General features: G+C 42.0%; 1 protein-coding gene and 1 long non-coding RNA gene across 2 annotated transcripts in view; one reads left to right on the forward strand and one right to left on the reverse strand.

Annotated features, from left to right (window-relative positions):
* The window catches only part of LOC133168152 (uncharacterized), a 64,592-nt gene that overhangs the window by 33,170 nt on the left and 16,083 nt on the right, over positions 1–15,339 (forward strand). Inside the window, exons 5-7 of the long non-coding RNA XR_009718157.1 lie at positions 9,693–9,793; positions 10,074–10,209; positions 13,461–13,576. This is a non-coding gene — a long non-coding RNA (uncharacterized LOC133168152). The remainder of the gene's footprint in view (positions 1–9,692; positions 9,794–10,073; positions 10,210–13,460; positions 13,577–15,339) is intronic.
* LOC133168418 (insulin-like) lies at positions 3,536–4,291 on the reverse strand. The gene is made up of 3 exons (XM_061299970.1): positions 4,235–4,291; positions 3,948–4,143; positions 3,536–3,857 (listed from the first exon to the last, which is right to left on the reverse strand). Exons 2-3 carry the CDS (start codon positions 4,126–4,128, stop codon positions 3,685–3,687), a joined length of 354 nt encoding a protein of 117 aa, XP_061155954.1. The 5' UTR covers positions 4,129–4,143; positions 4,235–4,291; the 3' UTR covers positions 3,536–3,684.

Genomic DNA, 15,339 nt, shown 5'->3' on the forward strand with positions numbered 1-15,339 from the left:
GAAAAAAAGAAAAAAGCTCCAATCTGGCATCCTTCACGTACGAGAGGACAGACACATCTGAGAATTGTTTTTTTCTTGAAGTGTCTGTCTTGTCATTGACTGACATTTTTTTCCTTTGACTTCAAAAAGTTGTTTCTTCATCTATGTGCATTCCTTTCTCCAAGGCGTGTGTAAGCTGTGTTGAAGATGTGTGAATGTGCATCATCACCACGCTCAAAAGGTTGTCACGCTTACGTTTACAGTATATCGAAGGCCATCTTGCACCCCAGGTAAAATGTGCTTCTGCCATTACAGCTGAGTGAGAGCTTTCTGCCATAAAGGTCAGTTAGAGGTCACGTTTTAGCCATCCAAAAGGCCCGCATGACTTACACCTAAGATGTCACATCTTCCTCTGGAGAAAGTCATTACGAGCAAGCTGCTGCGGCGAGAATGTGTTTGCTGATGGACAACCGGTGTACAGTAGGAACACGCGAGTCCCCTTGCTGCCACTCTGACAGACATGAACGTATGAAAGATCACCACCGAGACAGCAGCATCTTCTTCCTCACTTCATAGTGGCAATAGTTTTTCCGGATCAACTCGAGCTAATTCACCGGTTCGTTCGTCTCGACAGAAAAATTACAAATCGATTCCCTGTAAAGGCGTCCAAGCGTCTACACAACAAACATAATGGCACACTTACTCAATAATACTGCTTGAGACATACAGCTTGTCCAGTGTAACCGACGAGCGGCCATCAATAAATATTCTTTCCCCGGACCGCAGACCATAATCCACATTTGTTTGCATCATTGACAACCTGCCGTGACTCCAATATCCCCTGCGCCATTTAAAATGACGTCCGTAAAAACAAGAGGGTAAAATGTGTGATTTAAATCATTAGTGGCCATTTTGTAAGCATGCTAAATAGTTTGAAATGGGCGTTTGCGCCGTTGTGGGAGTGATCACTCCCGAACGTATGTCATGTCGAAAATATGGCCAAAAGAGTTTGTCATCAAAAAGCATTTCGATACTGGACTTCTTCATCTTGTCATCCATTGGTAAACAGAGCATATTAGGGGTAGGCTATTAATCGTGCTGCTAACTTTTAGCGCTTTAGCTGCGGGATAACAGTGAGTTTTAATTAGGTTTGAGTCCCGAAGGGACATTTTTCATAGGTTTCTCGCTCTATGACCTTACAGGAAACACACTCCCAAATGGATGCTAATTACAGTTTAATTTTCAGCACTTTTACACCCCACTGAGCGATGAACAAGATAACCTTCTGTCGTTTTTCTGAGAAATGTGTGTTCTTTTCACCATTGAAAATGAAGCCAAGATATTTGGCCTGCAGCAGTAATTGTTTGAAAATAAATAAAAATCACCTTGTGAACTGATGTTGAGAGCTTTTTAGCAAACATGACCACAGAATTTTTCACTGGCGATACTGTGATTCCCCCCACAAAGTGGTCACGTGGCTCACCGTGTTTATTTAATCTCCACAGATAGATACGAAAGGGCACATGTAGGCCCGTGGCATTTATAAAACCGACACATACGTGACACGAGTGTCTCTCCGGGAAGAGGATGACTTTGACCGCCGTACAGCAGCGGTCGTGATTGCGAGCCCGATGTGTATTGCGGGCTCGTCACGGAACGTGACACATCCGGGTGCAGTTTAGCCACAGGCTTGGCGTACGTGGAATAAACAGACGCCTAGTGAAGGCACGCCTTTGGCTCTTCTGAAGCCAGCACGTCTGCTTTGACGCATTATCAGAATGGTGCCAATGTTTTATTCTTGTTGATGTCATCAAATCAGCCTTGTAAAAGTTTGTGTCCAACAACATGACATGGCCTCAGCGTGATCATTCTGCACTTCTGGGTCCACTGTGCTGTTTTTGTGTTTTAGGGCAACAAGCACATCACATTAGCATGATTTCTGCTAGGTCGGTGGTGTGTGTCTTTATTAGTGTGTGTATGAGCATACGTGGGTTGTTTTGGCTGCTCTGGAGGCCTCCCACTCTCTCTTTAGGATATGAGCCTCGTGGAGGAGCTCTTATTCCATGTCCCGTTTCATTTTCCCTATTCTAAAGGATTATTAATAGACCTGCGGATGGAAGTGAATTTGATCTCTGCATTTGGTTTGCGCTGAGCCTTTTAAAAACAAAATGAACAGGCTTTACTTGCCATTTTATACTACCTTAATGAGTTTTTGAATTGATGCTGTTGGGGGAAAAAAAATTGTAAAATGACACTTTAAAGATGTATTTATTTATTCTACTAAACCAGAGTGAGAAAATTGACTTTCTCCGTTTTTCTTCCCTCAAAGGAGATTTGAGAAATTTCATAATGATATTGCATCATTTCTAGCCCAAAAACCTGATACCAGTTTTTATTTTTTAAATGAACACTTATCTAGCTTGGCTTTAGTGTCTAACACAAAGATAGAGTGAAGGTCAGGAGCCATGGGGGTAATCTATCTCTGTTTGTCAGACGGTGGTGTGGTATGACAGGTGATAATTCATTTTGATGCTAACCATTGAACTGTTGTGCCACCTCTGTATAACAGTCAAGAGAAAATGAAGTCATAAAGCCTTATGAAATGCCATTAATAATACAGGGGTTGTCTTTCCATCGTGATTAGACCTGTACATTTCAATTTTACAATAGCGAAAGTCATGTACTGTGAAATAATGTCTATCGCTGCAGATGTTTAAGATATACGGGGGGGAGAAAAAAAAAAGATTAACGTGGCTTTCTGTACCAAGATGAGCAGCGTTTCCATCTAAGGCTGCATTGCAGATAGCAAATTCATATTCTGGAGCTGAAGCTTCAGCTCCAGCTTTCTCTCTGCAATGTGACATGAAGAGAATGACATCTTGGGAGTCGGACAGTGTACGTCCAATCGATACTTAACAATTGTATTTTTTATTTTTTTTCTAGAAACAACTTTAACGCGTTTTGAGAGCGGAATGACAAGGCATAAATGAAAATGAACTGGTGAGTGATGATGAGGCAGATGTTAAACCTCTGCTGATTCTTGGCATGACTCGGGAGGGAGCTTTTGGCTGGGAAAATGGGAAAAATGAAAGAAAGAAAAAATGGTGGCAGCAGGTGGCCACGGGGAGCTGTGTGAAGCCCAAGCTCGCTCCAGATAAGACTCAGACAGGAAATTGCAATATGGAAACTCAAGTGGAATACTAAGAGACTCTATCTCTGGGTGTCTGTGGCTCTTTGTGTGTATTCGCTGGAACACAGTACGCCAGTGAAACCCGGAATTCATTGTGCATTGTAAATGCAACAATTGGTGGAAAGCTCGAGGTTACAAATGAGAGTGTGCACAGAATACAAGCGTGAGGCTGCATGGCAATTGCTCTTATCCAACCCTTGGCTCTCTCTTTATAAGTTTGCCATGGTAAAGTTATCCATGATACTGAAAAAACATCGACAAGCCTTGTAATCATTCAGATCTTTTAACTTTCCCCAAGAAAACCAAATAATATTCCCGGCCGAAACCACAAAAAGGAATCACGATCATTTCACAAAACTAGGAAAATATATTTAATACATGGCTTTGCAGATACTCCATGTACCTGCAAGTCTTTTGATGAGCAATTACAGAAAGGTGCAGAGTTTAAAATCAAAGCATTGCTAAGCTAAAGTAGAAAAGACGAGGCTAATCACAGAGTTGCTAAAGTTGCACGTTTAGTTGCAGTATTTATCCAGGACCAGCATGCTGCACGGCTGGTGACAGCACTGTTCCACAATGCCATCGCGCTTCATCATCATGTCCATCTTTTTCTTAAAGGCATAGCCCACGATCTCGTTGATGTCATCTGTTGATGTTGCCTCATCGGTCTTTGGTGGTGGCATGATACCTGGAGAATAGCACAAAGTGATAGTCCCCAGAATGGACTTCAAAATGTAAGACAGCTCATATCAAACAGAAGTTTGCAGAAATGTCTTACGTAGCACAGAGTCAATGTCCCTCCTGGAACTGGTGAAAAAGCCTCTGTCCCCACACACCATATTCAAGGCTTCAACCAAATTAGTGCCACACAGATGTTGTGAAGAATGGGCTCTGGAGCATGGCCATGACATGACCAACAAAACCAGGACTGAGGCGGAATGAAGCCACAGTGATGCCATGATGGGAAAAAGAATCTATACACGGAAAAGTAGGACAATGAAAGAAGCCAACACCATGTGATGGATTCCGCCTAAAACGAAGCCAACATCAACAAATGTGTCTTACCTGAAGAGTTTGCAAGAAAGACGGACAAGGGCTTGTGTGGCGGAATAGACTGCTGAAATGTCGACTGCATCAGGCTGGAGGTCGCCTGTCCATTAATACCCCCCGGCATCGTCGGAAAAGATGACGTGGGCATCAAATGTGCCTGTCAGCAACTGTTAAGTGACTGGAAGAGCTTTTTGCACCATCAATTAGTAAAACAAACCATGCTTAATGATCCCGAATGATGTGATCACCTGTTGGTCAAACAACGATCACCTTCTCGGACCTCTCTGTTCTTTCTGCTTTGGAACAAAATCACCAATGACTGTGCCAGAGTCAGTAGCGCATTGTGTTTTTAGTGCTTAGATTTGGGGCATCAGTCGCTCATCTACAAAGACTTGGCTTTTGGATTGGGGAAATGTGGAGAGATGCCACGGGTTTTCTGGAGACTGTTGGGATGTTCTTGAGCAAGGCACCACCCCAACTCCAAGCTAAGTCCCGATCCAGGGTCATGTGGGGGTCAACTAATTCCCGTAGCTTTATCCGTCGGTGGCTACACACCTTGTGACAAGAACGGAATTGATCATAAGAAAAGTTAACTCCGCTTTTAACCTCACACTGGTGAAAACGTCCCTAGCGACAATGGCTGCTCTATGCAATATCCCAGATGACTTTTGGGCCAGCACTAGACGTCACCTTATTTTAGCTGAGATTGGAAGTTGATGCGCTTTCTTCCCACTAGTCTTATTATGCGTATTGGAGTGCAAATAACAACTATACTTCTTTTTTTTCTTTTCCTGTAATCATTTTTAGCCCTTTTCCCTCCATGACCATCGAATTACTGTTATTTCTGGAGCTGTTCAGGTGTTCCTATTTCCAAACACATTATCCATTCCATTTGCCATTCAATCTACTATTGTGGTAAACAGCACCGGCAGCTATTTGGAATCTAAATGATAAGGTACAGATTTGTTGTTTCTACGGCTTCCCTTTTACAAACCAAAGACGGCGTATAAATAGCCTATAGACTAGTACAATTTAAAATCAGAAGGCGCCTCACTCCACAATAGACTATGCAAGTTAAATGTACAATGGCCACGGCTGCCAATATGTTGCAAAAACGATTAGAGTCAGTCACACATGGTCAGAGCGTGTGTGAATACGTGCAAGGAGAACAATTGTGACCGCATCTAAATGCAAACTGCAAAGCAACACTCTGAAGCTGCTTTGTGTGTAGTGTGACTCCGCAATTATAATTTAAATTTTGAATGTTTATGCTATTAGGACTTTTGAATGTAAACGGTATACTAATAAACCCAAATGTTCGGCACAATTACGATACACAATAGCATCCTTAGCATCCAGCTGGACTATCATTACAGCCATTAGATTACATTTTTTTTTTTTGTTTGTTTTTTTTGTTTGTGTTGATGCACGTTGATAACACCCAAACATATTTTCAGTTAATTAGGGCAGGTTTGTTTTTATAATTGCATTTGTGTGTCGGAAAAACCAACACGGTATAAAAAGCTCCTAGTTTGCAGATGATTTAGAAATTTAATAGAATTTCTACCTTTAAGGTTCTCAAAGCGCTTTAACATTGCTTCCTTCTTTATCTATCGTAGCATCAAGCTTTTTCTGTATATTTATTCTTTTGGTTCAAATGTCTTAAAGACACACCTCAGCTTGACATCAAATTTTCAAACAGTGTTTATATTACGCTGCGTTGGTGTGCCTGCCAAGAATTGCTTACCTGAGTTGGACTGTCTCGAGAAACTAGAAGCAATTACTTTACCTTCCCTTGCGAATTGGTGAATGATGGCTTCATGTGATAATTATGTAGGTCGCTGTAACAGACTCCCGAATCTTAAAAAAAAAAATGCATCTGTTTAGGTTATTCATTTTTACCCCAAACATCCTATGGAATATGTCTTGATTTCTTTTTAATACCATTACGTTTAAATGGTAGCCACCAAGCTTCACCGGACCATCTGGTTCTGTTGGCAGTGAAATGGTTTTGCACAGCTGCCACCTCATGGCTCGCTTAACCAGAAATAACTCGCAGTCGGTTGCCATAAACAACGACAGCCTTTGGGGGAAGGTAGGGGACAGTGAATAGCAAATATACTTGATAAGGTGTGACACATTCATTCCTTGACTCACTTTATGACGACATTGCGTCATGGTGGCACCCATGGATGCCAAGAAACCATCCTGGTGATTACCTTGGCCCCACGACAAGGTTTTGTTTTGTCTCCTCAGGGTTGAGACCACCTGTAAAGTACCTCAGCAAAAAGGTACCAGGATTTTCCTCAGGTACCTGCTACCGAGGGAGATGAATATTTTCTCAAGCCTTTGCTTAATGTGCAAGTCTTCCATCCGTAATGGAAGACTAAGAGCACCAAGATTGCTATGTCTTCAGTTGGCATTTCATCTCAGTGCCATTCTATAAAGATATGGAGAAGAGCTAGAAAGCATTCCTGGTGGACCTATGAATTGAGTCCATCCATTTTCTACCACTTATCCTGTTTACTATCGAGATGGAGCATATCCCGTCTGACTGTGACTACGGTCGGGATGGACCAATGATATCCATCCAAGCGTGCCACACAAATGCAATCAATACACTTGGCCTTGGTAAACACACAACAAAAAGCAATTGGATTTGTGTCCCCTCATTTGCTCTTAAGTTCTGCAGCAGTCAGCTCCATTTAGAAGCCCGGACGGCTGATTGCTGCAATTTCGGGAGGGCTGCTTACCAACGTCGGGTTCTATTTACCACCTGGGTTATGAGCACGGCTGACCTCGGGAGTCAGCCGGAGTGAGCGTGCGGTGCGAGCTTGTTGACCGGTAGAGCAGATCGCACACAAGTGGATGAGCACACACGTGGCTTGATGAGCACACACGACCCGCAAACAAAAGCCGCTTTGCAAATATTTGAGGTCACAAAGCAAGGACGTGTCGCCGATTGCTGAATTGCTCCAAAGCCGTCACGCTGAAGCTATTGAAAGTTTGATTGTCCTCCTTAGCGTATGCCCACGCAGCACTGATTTGCAATTTAAAACAACAGTTATGTTTTGTTTGTACATCATTAACTCATTTCAGATACTGCTACTCACAAAAATGTGAGTTAAAACCCAAAGGGATGCCACACGGGTTTTATGGAGCACATCTTCCATTAGCCTTGAATCTGGCTCTTGCTAATGAGGAGGCATCAGATCAGAGAGTGTTTGTGAGTTAAAGGCTCCCTCTATGACTCTGTGGACATCATTAGACTGACCGAGGTGTATGTGTGTGCGCGTGTTTGTGTGTCTTTGCATTAATCGCTGAAAGTCAGGAACGAGCTTGGACAACGCTGACATTTAGAATTCATGTTAAAGCAGTGAGACGACTCGTACATTATTGTGGTCCTTTCTCTTGTATCTATGAATATAAACTAATGAACTAGTTTGGTAAAGTAATCCACACATACGGATAATTTCACGCTAAATAAACAGATGGTAAACCCGTACACAGACAATTTGGTTCTGATTCATCCACTCTCGCATTGACCACTTTCCATTTGTCCCGTCGATATTTTCTTCTCAGCAAGTGATATTGGCCGGGTGAAATATAGAAATACAACAATCCCCAAGATTGTCCTGATCCATCTTCTTCATTTAGTGCCTATCGGCTGATAGCTTGGCCTCGGAGGGTTTATGCACTCTATCCGTCGACCTCCTAATTCCCCTTTGTTGTCGCTCCGCCGCTCGAGGTAGCACCGTTTTCCAGTTATTGGGAGATATTGCGCCAGTGCGTTTAGTTTAGCAACTTACGTTCCAGCATCCTCAGCAGTGAGAGCCAGCAATTCAATATAGTGCCAGTAGACTTGCTGTGTCCAAGGTTAAAGACTGCAAAGGGTTGTAAAGTTATTGCAGAAGATCCTTTCTAGACGTCTGGAACTGTTGGGAAATATGAGAGAGAGCACTCCTGATCTTTGAGATATTAATATTTGGATGGCATTGATATGACTGCCCTTTTTAGTTTGGGATGTCGAGATGCTTTCTGAAAAATATGCTCTCATTTCAGGGAAAGGGAAAGGAAATGAGTAAAAGTACAGTCGGGTTTACGCTCCATTTTAGGCAGGCCTCGAAAAGAAAAAGCATGACAGGTGGAGACGGACACTGGATATTGTTTTCATCTGCTTGTCAGCGATCTCGCGGGCTAGTCCAAGCAGACCAGTGGTTCGAATCTGTTTATGCCGAGCCGGCTGACCTTTCGGGATTGTCTTGTTCCAGGCTTCTGCACAGAGGGAGGGGGGGGCTTAGTGCTTGACCATCAGGGCATGATGATGCAAGACCTTTAATATTTGATCAAATCTTGACCTTGTATACGTCGGTGCGGTGTAGATAAGCAATCTCATTTACTCTGCATCCACAAAGATAGCGAGGAAAGAAAGATTGCATGTACTGTGTTTTTGAGGAAATGCCGCATAGACACAATCATTTAAGAAGATAGGTCATTGTCTGCGCACATGACTCTCTGCAGGAGGGAAACAAAAATGAGGAAAAGCACTGAAATGGGCAATTTAATAACACGCGCTATAACTCTGAACAACAATTTGCCTTATCTACGTCGTCATGCGGGTAGTTGCGAGTGTGTCGACCGCATGTGTTGCAGGGGCGCTCCGTGATAAGGAAGAGACGGTATAAAATACAGAAACGTGACTGAGCTACTAAAAGAGATGAGGCGGTCCTCTCTGCAAGACCCAAGTCAATGAAATAGAGTTGTTCCATTTGCTAAGCGGAAGAGGATGAAACGGCCCCCGAAGGCTCTTCTGGCAGAGGATTAGCAGATGAATTGACAAAAGAAAGCTTTCGATATGATGCAATGCAAATGATATAGTGTGGATTGCGTTGTTGAGAACTAACGCATACATGTGTCATTTTGCTTTTATGATGGATGAAGGCCCTTCTCTCATGCTATTGTTTTTTATTTTTTATTTTTTTTAAATAACAAAAGAGGTCCCACTGTAATACGATTGTTTCATTTGAGAAAAAATAGTGCCTTATAAAAAGGAATAATTCTTAAATATATCAACAGAGCTGAATAATCAGCACTTCAGGGCTCTAGGCTTAAAAGTTTGCATGTTACACTTCCATTTATTGGCCTGTGAGAAACTGTGATCATTTGAATTAATGTGACGTCTCCCTTGGGCTCTGCCTCAAAGGGTAATTGTCAAATTTTAGCTTTCTGGATGGTTTATCCAATAGAGATAAAAACAAATAGAACATGGCATTCCCCAGCATAACAAGAATGACCAAGCGAAAACTCCAAAGGGCCCCTGGCGTTTTTGCCTAATTATAGATCCACATTATACTGTTAAAATACAAATCATAGTCACAAATCGGAGAAAGTCTTATTGTTTCACACAAGCATGCAACAAGCCTTTGGCTTTGGTCTGAAAATTAATATTTTTCTATTCTTTGTGTTTGTGAAGGATGTTTGTAAACCACTGTAGCAGGAAGATGAGAATCTCAATTTGTCCCCCCCCCCTGAAGTCCCCACAGCACCGGCGTGTACTAAATAAATATATTCAAGGTAAGCCAGTAGGTGACACTGTTCTCTATAAACATCTGTGACTTTGCTGTGTGACTTTCAGTGTTTCTCCTCTAAAATATTCCACAGCAAGATAGAGGGGCGGTCTGGACTCCATCATTAAAAAAAAAAAAAAATCCCCAAGACACTAATTGTCTCTTAACACGATTGAGTTGTGATGAGAATATTTAACTCAAGGACAATGCCATTTAGTTGACTTCCAAATAACACAGTTGGTGTGTGTGTGTGTTGGCCGTCTTTAATTTGGTCCTGATTTCCTCAGGTGGTGTCGCCATGCTGTTTGGACCCATGTATCAAGTGTAATGAGAGCCCTATGCCACCACTAACTGCAGGCGGACTCTGTGCTGACTTTAAATGCCCTACGGCGACCTCTTTATTGCTGCAGCTGGACCCGTCAGGTGAGTGAATTGCATTCAGTCGATAGCAACATATACGTGCGCTTCTTATATTATATCTCGTGTGGAGGTTCCACCTGGACTCGGTGAGCGCTGTCCATGGTGCTAGCAAAAATATGTACAGCAGGCATGGCCTCGTTGACAACTCAGCAAAAAAAAAATATCTTCTTCTTTTGCCCACCGTCTCAAATACTTCTATATGGAGGCAGCCACATAACATACTTGCCAAGGTCAGTCGTAACGGGGTCACCGGCGGTCGACTGCAATTCCCGATTTAACACACACAAAGGCAATTAGACAATGATAGCGCAGCGCCACAGCCCACCCGCAATGGTTCCATTCCACTCACCAAGGCCCGATCGTCATCTTTCTCCAACTCTGAACATCTGCCAACAGCCATTCTCTCTCTCGCTCTCGTTTATGCCATCTGTCCATTTTTTGTTCTTTCCTCTCTCTTATGTGCGTTGACCTTTTTTGCTTATTACCCTTTGAGGGTTGCGCGCAATCCGTGAACAGCTGAAGGACAGACAATCTCAAAACCTCGGTTTCAACATGTACAAATAAAAAGGAGTTTGAGGAGAGTAGATGTTAAAAGTCGGACTTTTATTGATAGGATCATATATTTAATATATAAGAAAAGCACCAACAGACACAATCGCATTACGTGCTAAACAAAGTTTATTTTCTTCCCAGTGTGGCCCCGAAATGGAGAACCATTCACCACACATAAATCATCTTTGATGAAACACTTTGCAAGTACTCATTTCAGAGAGAAACAAAATTAGAAACAATTAAAGTGACGATTATCTCCATCTGTGGGTCCACTAATAGACCACAGCAAATTAACCAGCCATCAATATCGATTCCAGATACTTGAGTCTTAAATGAACCTCTATGTTGTTACTAAGAAGATAAAAATGATCCAGTTTTCGGGACATTAGAGAAAGTAATTGACTAAATGAATTTAGAGAATTTGTCAGCGATGCATAAATTTAGCGCAGCTTCGTCAAATATTTCTCAACAGTCGTCTAAATGGTTTGATGTGCTACATTTTAGCACAGTCAGGTATCAGGTTTTTCGAGTTCACCATGGAGCTGGTGGTTGCGTAATTTGAACGCTGAATGCTAAAGGCAGTAAGATAATGGGCACCAAAGCGAGCGTCTTTCCTTAGCTAGCCTCTTACCTGGATAAAGCGCCCTCCGGCTTTGTCATCTGATTGACAAAATGTATCAGCCTCCCCAAACTTTTCTTTTTATTGGTACACGTGTCATCAAAAAGCATTTTGATCGCTCGGGTGGAACGTCGGTGAGCAAAGAAGTAGGACAGCTGTGCTGTGCAGATTTCAACACTTCATGTTAATAATCTATGCAGGTGCAGGTTTTATTTTGTAGCAGAGGTTCTAAATCTCATTAGCATACAAAGCTATTAATTGCTTTGCGCTAATATTTGCAGATGTTCACTGACAGGTCTTGTCCATACATAGAGACAATTACATGGTGTGAATTTCTAGGCTGATGAGATTTCAACCTTCTGCTTGGTGATGGAAGAGCTGCGTGTTTATAATTCAAGATCGTTCATAACATTGAAAAGAAAAGACTCGGAGGCATTATTTAATACATTTGGTGGAGAAAATGAAGAATTCCAGCAGTTTGTTTGCGTAACTCTCTCTAGTAAAGCCTTCCTTTCCCCTTTGGCGTAGAACAATCTAATTAGGGCAAAATGTAAGCGCTCATTAATTAATCACAGCTCTATGTTTTAAGGGATTGATGAATTTCTTCACCACATGTGTCTTAATTAAAGTCTCTTTAAAGATTTTTTGTTTTTTTTTTAGCTTATGTTGTCATGACACCTTCACCTCCAGCTCTCCAACATGCACAAGTGGGTTACATTATGTAAGCTAATTAGCGCCTAGATTTTCCTGTTCATGGCATTAAATGCCCTTACCAATTATTGTCACGGTTTATTCTCTCACAAAATAAAATTATTGAAATAAAGTGCGTGGATGTAATATTAATATGTGAGTAGTTGAAATGCAAAAACAAGACCAGAAACAAAGTGCTAATCTTACAGAAGCAAGGTTGGAGTCAGAACACGAATTTTACTAGAAGTCCAAATTCTGCAAATGTTCTGATCAACAGAATTTGCAAGGGAGATGTTCCCGTGAAGACAATTATGCCCGATATAGTTGTCCACAAATTGTTGCTAAAAAAAAAAAAACTCCTCATAGGAAATATGCTAATGCAGAAGAAAAGGCACTGGAGGGCAACTCTAATTAAGCTGAGTTTAAATGCAGGGACACACCAGCAGTGACTTCAAATCCTTCAAGTACAAGAAATAGTGCTCAGAATTGAACAAAGGAAAAAGTAGGACGATGTAGAAGGAGAACTGGACTAATGATAAATCTGGTCCTCTTGTACAAATCACTGCAGGAAGTCTTAGCGCTGGGGTTGATTTAACATCCGTAAAATGTGCTGATCTAGAAATCAGGACTTTTGTTTCATTCAAACAATACAAAATAATGGATGCCTGTTAAGAGTTTACTCCAAAAATGGCGCATCTAACTTTTCTTATTATATATATATATTAATATATATAAATATAATAATAATAATAAATTACAGTACAATGATAATAAATTACAGTGCAATAATAATAATAAATTACAGAACAATAATAATAAATTACAGTATAATTCTGGAGAGGTAGTAATACATTGCTAATCTGGCATAGTTGGTCTTCAAGCTTGGACTCTTCTATTTTGCTGCTAAAAATAATTAGGCAACCTTCATGAGCATCAAATATACTCGTATGTATAGCCTCATCCCGTCCTGGGGGGGGGGGGGGGGGGGATCTATCATTCACACTCTTTGCATAAACCCAAAAGGTGTGGAATTATGAATGACAATACAACATTTTGTTTGGGCTAAAGCTCCGCCGTAGCGCGCTTCGGGGAAGTCTTTTGCTGTCGGCACGAATAAGACGCTTCTTCCGCTGCCTACAAAAACAACATGGGATGGAAATGGCAGATCCCATTAAAAGCCATAGATCCCTCAAGTAACTCTCCACCTTAGCCCTCAGAGAACTGCAGTTATGCTCCTTTTGCATTTTAAACGCCGCTGGAAGGCGTCACGCTTTCGGAATATTCTGCCGCTAACCGGCAACTGTTGGCTCGGATTCAATTTTCTGACAATCCATGCGGGGGATTTCCTGTGAAGCACCGTGTCTTGTTGAAAGCTTTTCCTCCCTCATTTCAGACTCCCATGGCATCCCAACCAACAAACACGATTGGTGCTCAAGGATGAGATGAGATGAGGCGGGAGGCTTTTGTCTTGAAAGAGTTTGCCGCATTGCTTCGCCGTTTCCCCATCTGGTATGTGATCTGAGCTACATCCACGCTTGTCTGAGAATAGAAAAAAAAAAAAAAACGTGCTGTTTCACAAATAGAACGTTTACACTATGACTTGAAACAGGATGTCAAAACACCAAAAGGTTTTTACATGACAGTTGGTTTTCTCTTTTAAGCTACTGTTTGGTCAGTTCAAGCTGCAACTCGTCAATCTTCTTCCTTGCGTGGTCAAGGGAATTTTCTCTTTGATCAAAGTTACCGTGCCGCATGGAAAACGTGATCGTATTCATTTGCAGTAGCGACCTTTTTAATAGTCTGGCTTTCCTCGTCAACATTTTTGAATCATAAAATAGCAGAGGCACAAACAGAAGCGGCAATCAGGAGATGGCTCGTTGGATCTTGCCAAGTCATCATTACGCCGCTCCGGACGGGCTTTAGATCAGCGTAGTGTCAGGCCCGTCTGGCTGAGGCCGGCCGCTATCGTCGTAAAACTAGGCAGTAAGCAATAATGGAAAGCCATCATAACGTGATGATGGCTGCCGGCGTAATGGTAGCGAGTAGAGGTGATTGCCGTCATGGACCTGCTGCCTCTGATGGGTTGCGGGGGTTGTGTGTGTGTGTGTGTGTTCTCGACGCTGGCTTTTCAGCACGGGCCACTTAAACGGGCATCATGTAGTCTAATGGCCTTAAGCGGTTATGGAATGACTCAATTCTTCTCAGCCACATGGCCTAAAGATGAGAGATATGGCGCCGGTTTTGATCTGTCGGCAAATTTTGGGGCTCATTTGCATTTCTGTGGTATAAAATTGTTTATATTTGTTACCTGATAGCAACTCGGCTATTTCGACACTGATTATTTTAGTATTTAAGTGACTAATTTCCGCAGCTTTGACAGATGGACAGTCCAGTCTGTCGTTTTTTTTTTTAAGATGCCGTTATTATCATGGATACATGCAGATTTATATGTCATCCTACAACATTTGTGCACAGTTGGACCCACCTGGCACAGTCATGCAGGAACGTGGGCTTCACAGTGCCTCTCTTCCTTCGCACATGCTACTCGCATGCTGCTAAGTGATGATCTCACGGTCCACTGTTATTTATGTCTGTGCACAAAACACAGATCACACTTTTTACTTTGGTGCCATTTAGATTTTATGTCATTGCAGCAGTACCCCAGATTGAAATCGAAATGTGTTGAAACAGAAAAAGCAAGAACAAAACAAGAATAGTGAAATAGAATGCACACATCAAAAGATAATGAGGAGAACACGCACAGACACACACACAAGACTTGTTAATAAAAACTTTTGGGCTCTTTGCTGCAAGGGTAAAAGGAAAAAAAATGGTGGAGAAACTTGCCTTTTGGCATGCATATTGTAACACACAGTTCAAAGTGACAACTAGAAAGATAACATAGTGAGAAAGAAGGCCACGAGAACAAAGATGGAAGAAAGCATTCATGTCCACACAACAGGCCCATTAGCACAGTGTAGATCACTTTGTTCTTGACTACATCGCCCCTGTGGTCTTAAGATGTTTACACCTCAATTATAACGACTTCCTACACCCTCGGGCTGTGTCCGATGACACTTTTGTTCAAAAAACAGCTAGATAGCACTGTTCTTATGCTACCCACAAAGTGACAGCATCTCGCCACTAGATTGCAGTGTATGGATCAGTGGGATTTTCCCAAATACAAATGATCATCCCAAAATGGGAGACCACAATGTTTGCAGGTGTTGAGTGTCAGGAAATAAATCCAATCCAGATACAACAAATGATAC

The sequence above is a fragment of the Syngnathus typhle genome, linkage group LG15 (genome assembly GCF_033458585.1).
Source record: "Syngnathus typhle isolate RoL2023-S1 ecotype Sweden linkage group LG15, RoL_Styp_1.0, whole genome shotgun sequence".
NCBI lineage: Eukaryota > Metazoa > Chordata > Actinopteri > Syngnathiformes > Syngnathidae > Syngnathus > Syngnathus typhle.

Bases quoted from the DNA above. Each gene is read 5' to 3' on its own strand.
- LOC133168418 (XM_061299970.1), bottom strand. From the start codon at position 4,128: ATGGCATCACTGTGGCTTCATTCCGCCTCAGTCCTGGTTTTGTTGGTC. The intron at 3,858-3,947 runs GTAAGACATTTC...GCTATTCTCCAG, and splicing joins GGACATTGACTCTGTGCTAC to GTATCATGCCACCACCAAAG.